The sequence below is a fragment of the Parasteatoda tepidariorum genome, chromosome 1, assembly GCF_043381705.1.
Source record: "Parasteatoda tepidariorum isolate YZ-2023 chromosome 1, CAS_Ptep_4.0, whole genome shotgun sequence".
Classification (NCBI taxonomy): Eukaryota; Metazoa; Arthropoda; class Arachnida; order Araneae; family Theridiidae; genus Parasteatoda; species Parasteatoda tepidariorum.
The window spans coordinates 58,722,555-58,737,888 of NC_092204.1; the positions used below are offsets into that span (position 1 = coordinate 58,722,555).

At 30.8% G+C, this 15,334-nt stretch overlaps 1 protein-coding gene across 1 annotated transcript in view; it reads left to right on the forward strand.

Annotated features, from left to right (window-relative positions):
* The first annotated feature begins 348 nt into the window (after nucleotides 1–348).
* The window catches only part of LOC107454159 (innexin shaking-B), a 35,981-nt gene continuing 20,995 nt past the window's right edge, over nucleotides 349–15,334 (forward strand). The window contains exons 1-2 of the mRNA XM_021144361.3: nucleotides 349–789; nucleotides 7,836–8,448. Of these exons, the coding sequence (XP_021000020.1) occupies nucleotides 8,197–8,448 (252 nt within the window). The 5' untranslated portion in view covers nucleotides 349–789; nucleotides 7,836–8,196. The remainder of the gene's footprint in view (nucleotides 790–7,835; nucleotides 8,449–15,334) is intronic.

Genomic DNA, 15,334 nt, shown 5'->3' on the forward strand with positions numbered 1-15,334 from the left:
TTTATATTTTGCTTTTATTTATGTAGCAATATTTTAAACAACCTCTAAGAAGTCCTTTATTTTTATAAACATATCTGACTAATTTAAGTTTTCATTTTTAATGTTTGTGGCTAATATATGTAGCTAATTTATTAATAAGTATCCGCATATTGTTAAAGAAATGTCTCTTTATTAAGAGCACGTTGCTAAAGGAATGTCCTATTCTTGAGCGCATATTGTAGGTTGCAAGCTCCAGATTGTTTATCAAACTTAACTTCTCATTTTCTTTGTTTTAAGAGGGTCTATATTAAGGCCCTTTAAATAATCCTTGAGTCTGCATCTTAGTAAGCAAACAACCACAAGTTTGTCTTGGGATAAGGAAAGATTTCATACTGCCAACCCAAACTTCTCTCTTCTAAATCGGTGTTCGATGCCTGTCGAACCACTCCACTCATCCCTATTTCGAACAAAGTATCGGCACTTTGTCGAACACCTTACCAAGGACAGCAGGCATCCTCCTGATTCGGAGAAGATTTATCTCCATCCTCTTGAAGGCAGGAACCATCGGGAGCAACATGGTAGCGAAACACTCTAAAAATATATCCCGTCATTCTCTCTCTCCGCTTTTCTTTTCGACATGCCCCCAAAAGAAGGTTCACCCAAAAAAGTTGATCCCACAGATGCTGAAGATCTCGGTTGGGTGTGTGATGATGCTAGAACTTCATGAGAGCAAACTGCATGTATAACTTCCGGATTGGCGCGGAACAAAGTTTTGACTAGGGGCATTGGCGTTAGACTGATTCGATTCAGGTAATTTCAACGGTTGGTTATTTCCTTTTTCTGAATACTGAAAATTTGGATATCATTTTAGGAAATCATACAAATCATAGAATCGAAATTTTTTTTAACTGAAGACATGCAATTTTTCATTGAACTTGACAATTATCATTGAGATCAATTTTCTTATAGGGTTATTTAAATACATTTATTATTTCAGTTATAATTATAATACTGATTCGAGAAACTTGAAGAAGGTAGAAATTTATAAGAAGTTCCAAAGACAAAGTGAAAAAAACTAACATATGCAAAACTTTATTTAAATTCTCTAGACTTCCAGAATTAAATTTGCTGATTACTACGTTGAGTAAAAAACTCTTATTGTTTTCTTAAATATAATTATTATTTCAATAATGGTATAGTTAAAGAAAATTTGAACTCGGAAGAAATTTGTAAAAATGGAAAAGAGAAACATCTTATGCAGGCCAAACTTTGATAAATTCAATCTCGAGCTAGCTTCTTATCGTTGAGTAACAAATTCTTATACTTTTGTTTAAAGACTTTTTATACTTCAATTTTGATTTAGGTTAGCTCAAATTTGCACGAAAACATAAAAATTTCCAAATAGAAAAGATTTAGAAATGTAAACACAAAAAATAAAATATCTAGATACGTTTTAATTTTTTAATGAAATATCTTATTTTCAGTGAATTAGAAATTCTTTTTTTTTATTTTAAAGAATTTATAATTTCAATTATGTTAAAGTATTTTTAAGGAAACTCAAATTTGTTGGAATTTATGAAATGTTAAAACGAACGAGAGAATAATCCTATACTCATAAACTTTTGATGCTTACATTCTCTAAGATTATTTCAACTCTGCAATGAATTAAATCTTTATTGCAATGCTTAAAATTTTCATATGTTTATTTAAAATCATTTACAATTTTAAATATGATAAATCTGTGCAAACAATTTTTCCAAAACTTGTGTCAATCGAAATATGTTTTATTTTCTTTTTAACTGTCAATCATGCAATTGTGTTACAAAAAAGGCTAAAAGAAATTGAATAAAAGTTATAAACGCGAGAAATTATAAAATTTATAATAATACGGACTTATATTATCTTAATATTAGACAAGGTATTATTAGTCGAGAACTGTAACAAAATGATAAACACCAATTAATAATTTTTTTTAAAAACATTTATTTCTTGAAAATGGGTAAAATTGAACTTTTACAAAAATACATAAATAATTAAATAAATTTAAAATTTTAGAATATCTTAAATTCTGATAGATATATCTTAGTTTTTTTGATTGCATAAATTATATTTAATTCACTCCAATAGTTATTTTAAATAGTTGAAATTTCTTAAAAATAGTTAAAATAGCTAATTGTTATCAAAAGTAAGCTTGCTTATACAATTATAATTTTTTTAAAATATAGGTTATAAATTATAAGAATAAATTTAAATTGAAGTTTAAGAAGCATATTAAACTAATTTGCTCATGATTTAGTCATAAAATCCTTATTTTAAACATGAATAACGCTCAAATATGTTGCAACAAAGTTGAATCATGTTTTTGAACAAATTGAGTTTCAATCTTATAATAATTGACTAGTGCGATAGACAGTATGAGGGTTTATGATTATGAACATTTCTTATGGGACAATATATTAGTATCATATTACGACTAACGTTAAGCATGCACCAATATTTCTGACAGTTATGAATGAAAAAGCATTTAAATGAAATGCTTGTAATTTTAACAAGATATAAGATAAAAAGAATATTGAAGTACAATATTGTATTTTGTGCTAGTTTTAGTAAATCTTATTAAGTAGGTTTGGAGTATAAAATAAATAATAAATAACTTCCTAAACTTATATTCGTAGTTCTTAAATATGCAAAAAGAGCAAAATTTTGGAGAATAAGAAGACATTAATTTATTTTACGTGAACAGGCTATTTTCATAAATCAATGTACTTTAGAGTACCTTGATATAAATGATTATACAAACCACATAGCAAATGACTTTGATTTTTATTGTAGCAAGGGAAAAAAGCTTTGCAAGAAGTCTAATAAATTTTTAGCATTAGCCTTTTGAAAAATACTTCTTTAAACTATACAATATAATTGTTAACTGGAAGTAAAATTCAACCACTATAAAACTAATATAGAAATTATTTTCATAATTATTAATTAAATATGTTTATTTATATTCTTCTATTTTATTTTTTTAAAAAAGTTATGTAGTTTAAATAATTGTTATTGCCTTTTCTTCATGTTTTTGCTCAAAATATTTTTGAAAGCAAAATAGTTATCACCTTTCCTTGGATTTATTGTTCAATTTCTTTAATTAGTAATGTTTGAAAAAATTAAGAAATTTGTAAAATTATACGCATGGAGAATAAAATGGTGGTTATAGTACTGTATGGTAATATTATTTCTTGTAGAAAAATCGTAATTCTGGTTAATAATGCAAAAAATATACGGTGCTTAAACCATTGATTAGGTAATTTTTCCGCTCATATGACAACGGTTTACCGAAACTTCTAGTTTTCAAAATTATAGTTCTTATTACAACACATTTAAATAAATATAAAATTAAGAAGTAAATTTAACAGAATAACTGATTTTTATGCCTTGCTCTGAGATTTTATGATGAAATTACCAAATTTTAGAACGATTATCAAATTTTATTAAATATTACAAAACACTGTTTTATTGTTAATTTTAACAAAATGCTTCGGTCAAAATTACTGAGCTTTTTGATGTTCCCATAGAGCCAAAAAAAGGGTAAATTTTACTATATTCTGTTAGTTTTGATCAGATTATTTTCCTTAGTGAGAGGTTTGTGTATAGTTATGATGGCTTATAAGAAAAGTAAAAACTCCTGTAGAAAAAAGAAGTGAAACATGAATGATAAAATTAGTTAGTCTCATTTTTAAAAATTATGTGATATATTTATAAAAGCTTTTATGAACAAATATTTATATAATAGCTGTTATTTGAAAAACTTTTTTAGTTAGGGCAAAGAAAGGCAAATGTATGGATTTCAGCTTCAGTTCTTTTGTTCTAATTGTTTTTCTTTTTTAAGTTTGATAAATGAACTTATTTATAACCGGAAAATGAGAATATTATTTTTGCAGTCTTATCGCAGGTTACTGACGTCATTAGCAATTCGGCATACATTTGTTAGGACAGACAAACTTTTTTTAGTGTCTTTTTATTCTTTTTCATTTGTTATTTTGCCAACTGTTTAAACGCCAGTTGTAAAACTAATCTGTCAGCTGATGAGTTAAGTTGCCAAACAAAACTAGTTTTTTTTTTCACTTTTTGATAGAGGTTTGATGCTAATTATGTGAATTGATATCGAGTGTTTCCATGTCAGAAAATAAGTCGCTGCGCGGGAGTTATTAAAACTAGCACCATCGTAAGTCTTCTTTGCTAGGATACTACCTGTAGATATATCATTAGTGCATGCTGACTTTAATTATTTTAAAATTAAAACTTGCATTACCTTTCAACTTCTTTGTAGTGAGTTGGTATGTTTCATGTAGATTTAATATAATTTATGTGTATTGATTTTAAAATAAACTTTATCGCAACAGAATTTTTTTAGAGGGTAAAATTATCTTATACATATTTACTTTTTCTGTTTTATTTGTGGCAAAAATAGCTCAAAGAATTCCCCCCCCCCTTATTTAAAAAAAATATTCCTTTGCTTTCCTTTCTCTTTCTATTTCCTTTTGAATTTAAATGATTCTTCAATTTTCGTTCAACATTATCATAATTTCGTTCATCATCTTTTGACTTCTCGGTGTGATTAGGTTTGTTTCATGTATCTTTAATATAATTTATGTGCATTGATTTTAAATTCTGCCTCTATCGCATCTCAATTTTTTTTCAGGGGGTAAAAGTATCTAATGTTTACATTTTCTGCTCTATTTGAGCAAAAAATAACTCAAAGAATTCCTCCCCCTTTTTTTTAGAACCCCCCCCATTGTTTTCTCTTTTTTTTCCAATTCCTTGTAAATTTATTTAAATGATTCGTCCCTTTTTGTTCATAAATTAGTCAAAGGTATAAAACTAAAGTAGCAGAATTTTTTTAACCAAACTCTAAATGACAATTTTATGAAATGCTTCGTTATCAGGTCTCAAGAGGGATGAAACTGATACAATCATAAGACTTCTTTGCAATGAGTTTGAATCTGAAGTGTAATTTGAAAACATTGTTTGAAATTTAAACGATCACTTGTGGACTCTCTTAAATAATAATGATAGTAAGATAAGCCATCATTTTTAGTTGTTCTGCAATCAAAAAAATAATTATTTGTATACACTGTTCGAAATTTCGAGCTTTTTTAACCTTATGATCATTCAAATTTCCATGGAATCTTAATATGGTGTTAATTTCAACCATATTATAGTACTTCTAAAACTTACACTCTCAGAAATAAAACTCTAACCTTCAGTATTTCAGCAATCCTTGAGCTATATTTTGTAATTTTGAGAATTATTTCGTCACGAAATCACTTTATTTGTGACGAAACGGTAACTCTTAAATGTATGGCGAAGATTTTTACTTAACTCGAAACCTCATCATAATGCGTTGTGGGAGATCGTTAACTAGAATGACGAATACTAGAAGACGATCAAAAATAAAGTGACGAAGTAAGGCAACCGACAGTGTGGTGTTCAAGAAGTTGGCCTCGTACCCGGAAGATCCCTGGTTCGAATCCTGCTTTACTGAGGAGAGTAATCTATCTCTCTCTCTTCTATCTTTATTTCTTGCGTTGTTAAGGTGACGTTGATCCAGCTTTATGGTGCCTTCGGTATAGTTAAATACAGGAAACACAAGGAGGTTTCTTTTTGTGTAAGAAATACAATGATGTAATATTTTTTACCATTGATGAAATTCATTTCCTCGAAGGAGTGACGATAGCTATTTCGTTACTCTGATGAAATGTTCTCTCGGAGCATATACCAGGAAACGGTTTCGTAAAAAACGTAATTATTTATTCGTAATCTGAAAATTTGTTACGAATCACGTTTTTATCACTGTAAACTTATTTCTTTGGAAAATATGAACCAATTTTGAAGTTTACACAGTCTATCTCACCTGAATTATTTTTAACATATATTGTTTATGTTTTCCTTTTTATTTGATTCAAAAATAGTACAAATTCTCTTTCCCCGGATATTCTATTCCATTGCACATGTTATTAAAACAATTTACCCATTTTTGTTTGTTAATGAATGATAAATTTCAAGTCAAAAATGTAGAAATCAAAAAAGAAGTTAGTTCCCCCCCCCAAAAAAAATAGCAATTATGAAAAATACTTCTATTGGTCGATAGATTTAATGATTGGTTTGTTAAAATACTCTAAAAAGTTATTTCTTTCTTATTTCTTTTTTACTTAAGACAGGTTTTGAGTCTTTTAGAAATGGTTAATGATATTTTTTGGATTTTAAATTTCAATAGTTTCGCTATACAAGTGAGAATTTTTATTTTTTTTACGATACAAATTTTATAAAGCAATAATAGTCATGATTATTTTTTATACATAATTGCAAACTGTGAGGGGCAAAATAACGTACTATATTCTGTTTATGAACTTTTAATATCATCAATGGAGCGGGAAGTAATAAAATAGAATTTTCTAGAGAGCTAAATCTTCATATTTTTAGTAAATATAATGAATATAATGAGAAATAAAATACAATGAACATAATCATTGTTCAAAGCAAACAATAAAAATATATTTTTTCAAAAGATATTTGAAGTAGATTTAAAATAATTTTATTTTTGTTCCGAAGAAAGATTTTATCGTATGAGCTCGCCATGAAACCAAAAATGCTACATATATTTTAATGATGAGATAAAAATAGAATTTAGAGCTAAATAGTATGTGAAGAATTCAAAAAGATTCTAAGAAGAGAGAAAAAGTTTTTTTTTCTACTCGTAGACAATGGTTAAATAAAATATCTAAGAGAGATGGAGGTAAATCTACTATAAAATAATAGACACTGAAGATTGTAAAGTCTAATTATAAGTACTTTGCATTAGTTTACATTTGAATGCAAGACATACTAAATTTACTAATTTTGCTTATAATTGTCGTTGAATGCTGGCTGCTTCAAAAATTGTTTTTGAAAGAAAACTTTTTAGGAGATTATAGATATTTTCAGACCAACCTATGCTTAAATAGAAAACTTTTAAAGGTTTCCATTATGCTAGAATTGTCACCCAATTTTTTCAGGTTCTTAAAATTCGGTTCTAGATAATACAATTTAGAGTTTAAGAGGAATGTTTTGACTTTAAATATACAATCAATAATTTTTAATAAATGACAAAAAAAATTGGAAAAAAATGCAATGAAAAAAATTAAATTTAGTCACATACAAAGAAAAACAGAACAAAAGAATTCGAAAATTGGTGTGGTAGATATTTTCTTATTTTGTAACCAGCTCTTAACTGCCAACTTAATTCTGTAACTTTTTGATGGAACTAGCATTTACGTCACATGAACAGGAAAACCACGAAAACAACCCATGGTTAGCCCGATGACAGTTGGATGCTAATGCATAATCTTTTTACCACTGAGGATATTTTACGTCAGCACTGTGGTCGGTGTGAGCCGAGAACAGAACTCGTACCAACCAGCCATCTCTGGGATTCGAACCGAGGTCTCTTCATTGGAAGGTGAGCGCGTTATACCCTGAGCCACAGCGATTCATGCAATAGATACTGAAAAAAATTACATTTTGTTAAGAAAAAGATATTCTTCGATTGATGAATGGAATTCTAATAATGCTCCACATCGAAATTCAATTGCTGTATTTCGAAAGATAGGGGATTATATAATTCGACCTCGTTTGATACGTTAAATTTCCATTATCATTTGCCATTTTCAGGTGCAATGTATTGAAAAAGTCACTTTTGGTCTAAAGCTCACATCACAAACTTGAAAAATGAATTATATTTTTTGATACTAACATTAATTTATCACAGAATGATTAAAAACTGTAAGATGAGTTTTACAATTTCTAATTTTATGTATTCTTTTTAGATTCACTACCACAAGCTAGAAGGAAACTCAGCAAAAAGTATTGTTGATTATGAAAGAAATGTACTCCTAGTCACTTCTAATGGCTGCAACACAAGAAGAAAAGCCTCTGTTTATTATAAATGAAATGCAAACGCGTATGCAAGAAATTTCACATACTCGAACAGATACTCCAACTTAAGCGACATAAACGAAAAGTGTGTGATGGAAACCACAGAAGATAAAAAATAACAAATTATTACCATAAGATTCCTATTTAAGCTATCATAGCGTCTTAGGGACCAGAATAAAATAAATTCAAACTATGAAATCCTGTAGATCGCATAGTGAAATGAAGGAAAGGTGATACTTTTTTTAATCGAACATGTTGGATCTTTTTCGCAGCGTGAAAGGCCTCGTCAAGGTTTCCAGAACCAAAATCGACAATGAAGTCTTCCGTCTGCATTATACCTTTACAGTGTTATGTTTAGTAACATTCTGCATAGTGGTCACTACCAAGCAATACGTTGGAGATCCAATACAATGTGCTCACTCCAGGGAATTTGCATCGGAGATTATGAACACCTACTGCTGGATTCACACAACCTATACCATTCCCTCTGCCTACCAAAAGAAAGTAAGTGACATAAATACTTAATTCTTCAGTTGAGAGATTTCGCAGTTTTACGTATCATCCTGCAAGTTGCCTTACGTTAAGTTTTGAAGTAACTGTGCCAATTTCGATGAAGTTTTCACTGTTAATGTTAAAAAGCAATAAAATAGTTAGAGAGCATGCGCAGTTGCTTCATAACTTACGTACGGGAGCATGCGAGAAGATGCTTAAAATTGCGAAGTCCTTTTATTTTAATTAAATTATAATAAGAACTAATTCCAATATACGTTATCACTAGGTAACACATATAATATAAAACACACATATATATAATAATACATAAATAGGGTAGCTCAGTTAAATTTAAATTAACCCTTTAACGCATATGGGACACCTTAGTCCCTTATATATATATTTTTTCCCCTTCCTGACTCTCTTATTACAAGCAAAAATATATTATGGTGTATTTTTTAATCATAAAAAACCATTTAATAGTTACTAAAAAAATCTTATCGGAATTACATTTGTACTAAAATATAAGTTCCAAAAAAGTAGTTTCATTTTTTTTCATTCATATTCAAACATTTTTTGACAGTTGATTTCGCAAATTAAAGAAATGTGAATGATCAATTACTGATCTAAATAATAGCAAATGTGGGCAAAATTGAAATTGAGATTTTGTGTATAGCTTTCACCGCATTTCACTACTTAGATTTAGTTTGAAGTTAGGATTACTTTTAATGTTTGCATGATTTAAAGACTAAAGATTGCTAACTGAAACCCAATAAAAAAAAAAGAGTATCAATTCGAAAAAAAGCTAAATTTTTGGCCCTCTTAAAAGTAGAACTATAAGAAAATATTTCTGCATAGGGTGACCCTTAATGCATGTTTTTAGAAACCTAGTCAAATATTAAGTAAAAAATCGTTAAATGTCGAAAATTCAGATACTGTCTGTCTAGCGAAGGAACTCCCTTCGTCAGAGAGTCTGAGGCTGTCTATTGCTCAAAAGGGGATCTTTAGAAATGCGATTTTTGTTTGTTTTTGATACTTCTTTTGCTGACCCAAACCAAAAACTTGTTGTACTGCCCCATAACCCTACTTATTCAACTACTCGTTCACTAATGTTCAACTGTCACTGACTGTGCACTGAACGACTGACTAGGGCAGTGTTCCCCAATCCCCGGTCCGTGGATCAAATGGTAACTGGCTGCCCATTTCATTGAAACTGAATTTAAATTCCTAGGTTTATACCCCAAATTAAAAATATATGGTTAGGAATGGATCTGCAACCCATTTGTCAACAAATCGGGCGAATCTAGCATGTCTGTGCAAGAAGATCAACTGCTGGAGATTGCAAATGACGGCGGTCTTAAAACTACGTTCGAGGCAACAACTCTGCCGGTGTTCTGGATTAAATTCATGGCAGAATACCCCGAGATTGCCACCACAGCACTTAAATCCCTATTGCCATTTCTGATAACCTATCTGTGTGAAGCGGAGTTTTCTGCAGTAACAGCAACCAAAACAAAGCAACGGAATAAACTGGACATAAGCAACACACTTCGGGTGTCATTGTCTCCGATTACCCCCCAGATGGAACAGTCTCATTGCAAAGAAACAAGCTCAGGGTTCTCATTAATTTAACGTTCTTGATAAAGTATATAAAGTGATTTAAAAAATTTAAATCACTTTATATTTGTTTTTGGTGTAATTGTACTTTATTTTGAAGGCATGTTTAAATACAATTAAAATAAAATTAATAAATTAAAATAATCTAAAATATAAACAATCAACGTTCCCCCCCCCCAGCAGTAAAATTATCAAACGTTGACAGGTCCACGGTGATAAAAAGGTTGGGAACACTGGACTAGGGGACCCTTTAAGTTCGATATATATTACGGAAAATGCAAAAATGAAACCACTATCAGAATTTAATGCATCAATTGAGAAGAGGAAGACAAGTACAATGTTAAAGTTTTTCGATTGCTGAAGAAGACAACGAGAAATTAAATGGTTATTAGAACAAACATTTCCAAATTTCACCAGACAATCAAATCTAGATTTGATTTGATTTCTGTTTGATTCGAAGCATTTCGACAGTGTTTTTTTGTCGTTCAAACGTTCATTTCAATCTTCTATGTGTTGTATTGTGATTTTATTTCTAAAACGAAATATAAAATTATGTACACAGAGCGGTAATTACAAAATATCGTGTATTTCAACACAAGTGACAAGTTACTACACCCCAGCAGTTATTATTTCAATTAGTTTGCTGAAAGTTAAACTATACTATTTTTTCCCTGTTCAGTTTGAAGTTGTTTTTCAGAAAATGTTGAAATTATTTACTTGGATTTTGAAAATAGCAAATTATGAGTTGCTCGAACGTTATCATTCCTCATGAAAAGTAAACGAGGTTTTTGTTTAACTTAACCTCCGCTTCTCTTTCAACAATTTTTTTTAAATGTGTTTAAAAGAATAACGAAAACTTCCCGTCATTATCCACAACTTCTGTTAAAAGTTTAAATCCTCAAATATGCAGTTCTTTAAGTACTTATTGAATAGAAAAATTAAGTTAAACCTGTATTTACACGTTTACAATTGCACTCGTTTAACAATTAATTTAAACAAGTTACCTTTTCTCAAAATGCTGCTACCATTTGTAATGCGCCAGTCTAGTTGGTAGAGTCTTCAGTAGTTTCTAATCTGCTCTAATATTATTAGCCTTTTACAATCAGCAGCATATTCTTTTAAGCTAATAAGGAAATGCTTCAAGAATTATTCAATCTGTCTGAATATGCTTAGGATTATTATAATAAACTTTTGAAAAGGCTATTTATAATAAGTGTTCCCTGAGGCGCGTGGCTCAAAGGATAAAGCGTTTACCACCTAATGAGATAGTCTTGGTTCGAATCAGCTGTGGCTGGTTGATACAAATTCTGCTCCAGGCTCGCACCGACCACAGTGTTGTAAAATGTCCTAAATTGTTAACGAATCATGAATTATGATCCCATTGCGGCCGGACTAACCATGAGAGGGTTTCGTGGTTTTCCTCTCAATGTTTCGCAACTGCGGGTAAGTTACATTAAAAGTGCTTCCACGAAAGCTTGCGTGCCACAATCCTTGATCCACGAGTTACTTTGTCTTCTGAATTGGTTACTGAATTACAAGGCTATGGAGTTGATCATTAGTCGTAAACTCAAAATTCTAGTCGTTAATTATGCCTTATAGTATGATCAATATAAACTACTTGTAAATTAAGGTGACATGGATTAATGCTTTCTTTAACATATAACTTATATTATACTTGTCATAAATTTTGAGTATCGTATGAAGTAAGCACTGTTTATTTCATGAACTTGCTACTGATTTGAGGCTGCTTAAAGGTTTAAGTTTCATGCCTTCTATTTTGTTGTTTCTTTTGAAGTACTACAGCCATTTCCAATGAAAGCCGCCTAGGTCAGTTTCCACCAGCTTGACCTATTAGAAGCTAGTGTAATTCATTTACTAATACCAATGTTCTTTAAAAACTTTTCCACGTTGCCCATCGAGGTACGGCCTGAATCTCCTTTTTCTTTGTTGCTAGATTTAAAAATTTGACTTTGCATCTGTCTGATAATATTTACTTTTAGATTTGTTTGAAATTAAAAAACCCATAGTTATTTTTATAATTTCCATGTTTTTTTTCCATTTTGTTTCATTTTTTCACGAATAAAGGTATTATCTAATCACAAAATTAAAAAATAAGCATACTTACTTTCTGCGTATGTTAAAAATAAATGACTACTTGTAAAAAAGTTTTATTTATTGGTTAATGAACATAAAAATAATAATAAAAAAGGTAGTTAGCAGGGTAGTAAGAACAGAACTTTTATATTAGTTATTAGTATATTTTAAACCAAAAATTTACTGAGTTATAATTAAGTAGAATCCATTAAAGTTACAACAACACCTAGCAACTTTGTGATAGAGTAACTATTTTCAATGCTTTAGCAAACAACGATGATTGATTCAGAAGCTTAGAAGACGCTAGTCGCCAATTTCCGTGCATATTTCCTTGATCTTATTATAGCAAATCAACCTCTTAAAATTCCATATTAATTAGATATTATGATTCTCATTCAATGAAATAAATATTCAGTATAGATAGATGCAGAATGCTATTAATAATTAATAAATTTCAATTTAGATTCAAGTCGATCTTCATTGTGCACTGTCGAACACTTTTTAGAAAAACTTTACATGCGACAAGTGTCACCTGTGGAGTTTTCTTTCCTAGATTCGATGTCATGGGCTTTAATCTGTTATTTTTTTAAAAGTATTTTACGTTGCTCATATATATTCATACAATATCATCTATATAATATTCATACAATATCATCTACAGGGTGTCTCAGTTAAGCGTTTCAGAACTTCTAAGAGGGGTGGGGGGCATCCTGACGACTCGAAATCATATAACAATGTGGGGTCGGAAATGCTTTCCTGAAGCGGTGACGTACACAGAAGCACCATAAAGAAAAGAGACCGTAAGTGAAAAATCTCTATAATAATACATTGAAAAAATTATATGGCCTCCTCGGTCACCCGACTTATCATGTCTTGATTTTTGGAGTCATATGAAAGCACTGGTTTATGACACTCCTGTTGATAATGCTGGTTGCAAGAATCGCAGTAGCTGCCTGCGAGACATGCCTGGAGTATTGCAGAGTGTTCGAATGACCTTGCGCCGGAGATGTGAGGTGCACATTGTAGCCAGTGGCAGAAACTTCGAACACTTACTTTGGCCCATGTACCATATAATTTTTTCAATGTATAATTATAGCGATTTTTCACTTACGGTCTCTTTTCTTTATGGTGCTTCTGTGTACGTCACTGCTTCAGGAAAGCATTTCCGACCCCACATTGCTATATGATTTCGAGTCGTCAGGATGCCCCCTACCCCTCTTAGAAGTTCTGAAACGCTTAACTGAGACACCCTGTATATAATAAAAGGAAACCAATCTTCTTGAGAAAAAAGAGACTGAGGATTCCCCCCCCCCATTCTGCTGTACTCATTTTCTTGTACCTTGCAAAATGTATGAATTTAAAATTACTATAAGGAGGATGACGTTTCTCTCAATATCTGGAATTTTTTTGAAAATCTTGAAATTTTAAAAATTGGTTACGTTTTGCAGTCATCAATTTTGTTTTGCAACGCATACAGGGTCTTCTGTAATGACCCTTTAATATGTACTTTTTCAATTCTTTCAAAAAATGAAGTGCAATCACAGAAAGCCAAGCCCATCAAGTATCAATAATCTTGGAGTGACCCATTCTATACTCTTTCACTATATATTTATTACTTAACGCAAAGACAGGCACGAAGCCGTGTAGAATATAAGCAAACTAATTACGCTTCAAAGTTACGCAAATAATAAATTTAAGTTAAGTAAAAGACGTAGACGAGATATTTCAACTTATTCGATGTGCGATACGATGCAGTATTTAATTAACTTCTCGTTAATTACTATTCTAACTTACATGGAAAAACTTAGCTGATCTTGAACACGCCATTTTGCTTATAAACGATCAGCTGGCGATGACGTCATAGGTCACATGTGTGGGTATATCCGTGATTTTCTTCTTCCTGAAGTGCTAGTACCCAAATACTTATCAACTCCTCCATTTTATCTAGAAATAAATCAAACAGATTTGATCAATCAGATTTGATGATTAAATTTCATCATAAGTGATTCATTATATTTTTAATTGCGTTTTTTTCCCCTCTCTTAAACATTAAATTGCGATCCCCAATGTCTATGTTTTGATTTTATTTATTAACAAGTATGGTAGAAATATATTTTAAGAGTGATCATAATAAAATACTCAACATGTAACACTGAGCCGTGATGGCTCAGGGAATAGAGCGCATACCTTCCAATGAGGTGAACCCGAGTTCGAGTCCCAGGGATGGTTGGTCAATGTGAATTTTGCATCTGGCTTGCACCAACCACGGTGCTCACGTAAAATATTCACAATAGTAGAATGGATCATGATTCAGAGTCCCCTTGCCGCCAGTCTAACCGTGGGAGGAATTCGTGGTTTTTTTCTACATGTAATGCAAATGCGGGTTAGTTCCATCAAAAAGTCCCCGACGAAGGCAAAATTTCTCGGTACTTGATTCAGGATTTCGCTTGTCTTCTGGATTGGGTTCAAAATTACAAGGCTACGGCAAAATTACAAGGAGTTGAACATGTAGTCGTAAACCTAAAAATTTAGTCGGCTGTTCAACGACGGTTATAATATTATAATATTATAATTACAATATAACATATAACACTAAATATTACTGATAATGCAAAGATAAAACAACAGGCACTCCAAATAGGATCATTAAGAGTTTAGATCATTTTAAACCTAAATGAGTCATTTTGACTCATCTTGTAAGTTCAATATTGCTATAACAACAATCCTATAGGTTTCAATGCTAACTTCCAAGTGCTATTTAAAAGATAAAAAAAAAAGAAGAAACAAATTTACATCCTTTTTTCAAGAGAAAAAATGTTTCAAGCGAAACTGGAGATCTCGGAAGTAGAAATTGCTTCAGCGTAAGTTTGCGTTTTAAAATAATGTGGTAGAAAATTTCTATTTTCTGCCCTGCATTATTATGACAAGTGCGAAAAGGTTATTTGTGTATGTATATTTTGTGGGAAGCATTACGCGGTCTTCCACTCTTGCATTCGCATCACATGTCAGGGATGCTATATTTTACCAAGAAAAATAGCTTCAGCGGTATTAGTTTAAAAAAAATAGCAATTAAAAATGTCTAGTTAGAAAAAAATACCCTAAATTGAAATAATAATGTGATTTTATTTTATTTTATAAACAAGTAGAACAGTTGACCTAATTTTGAGTTTACGATTAACAAAGTTCA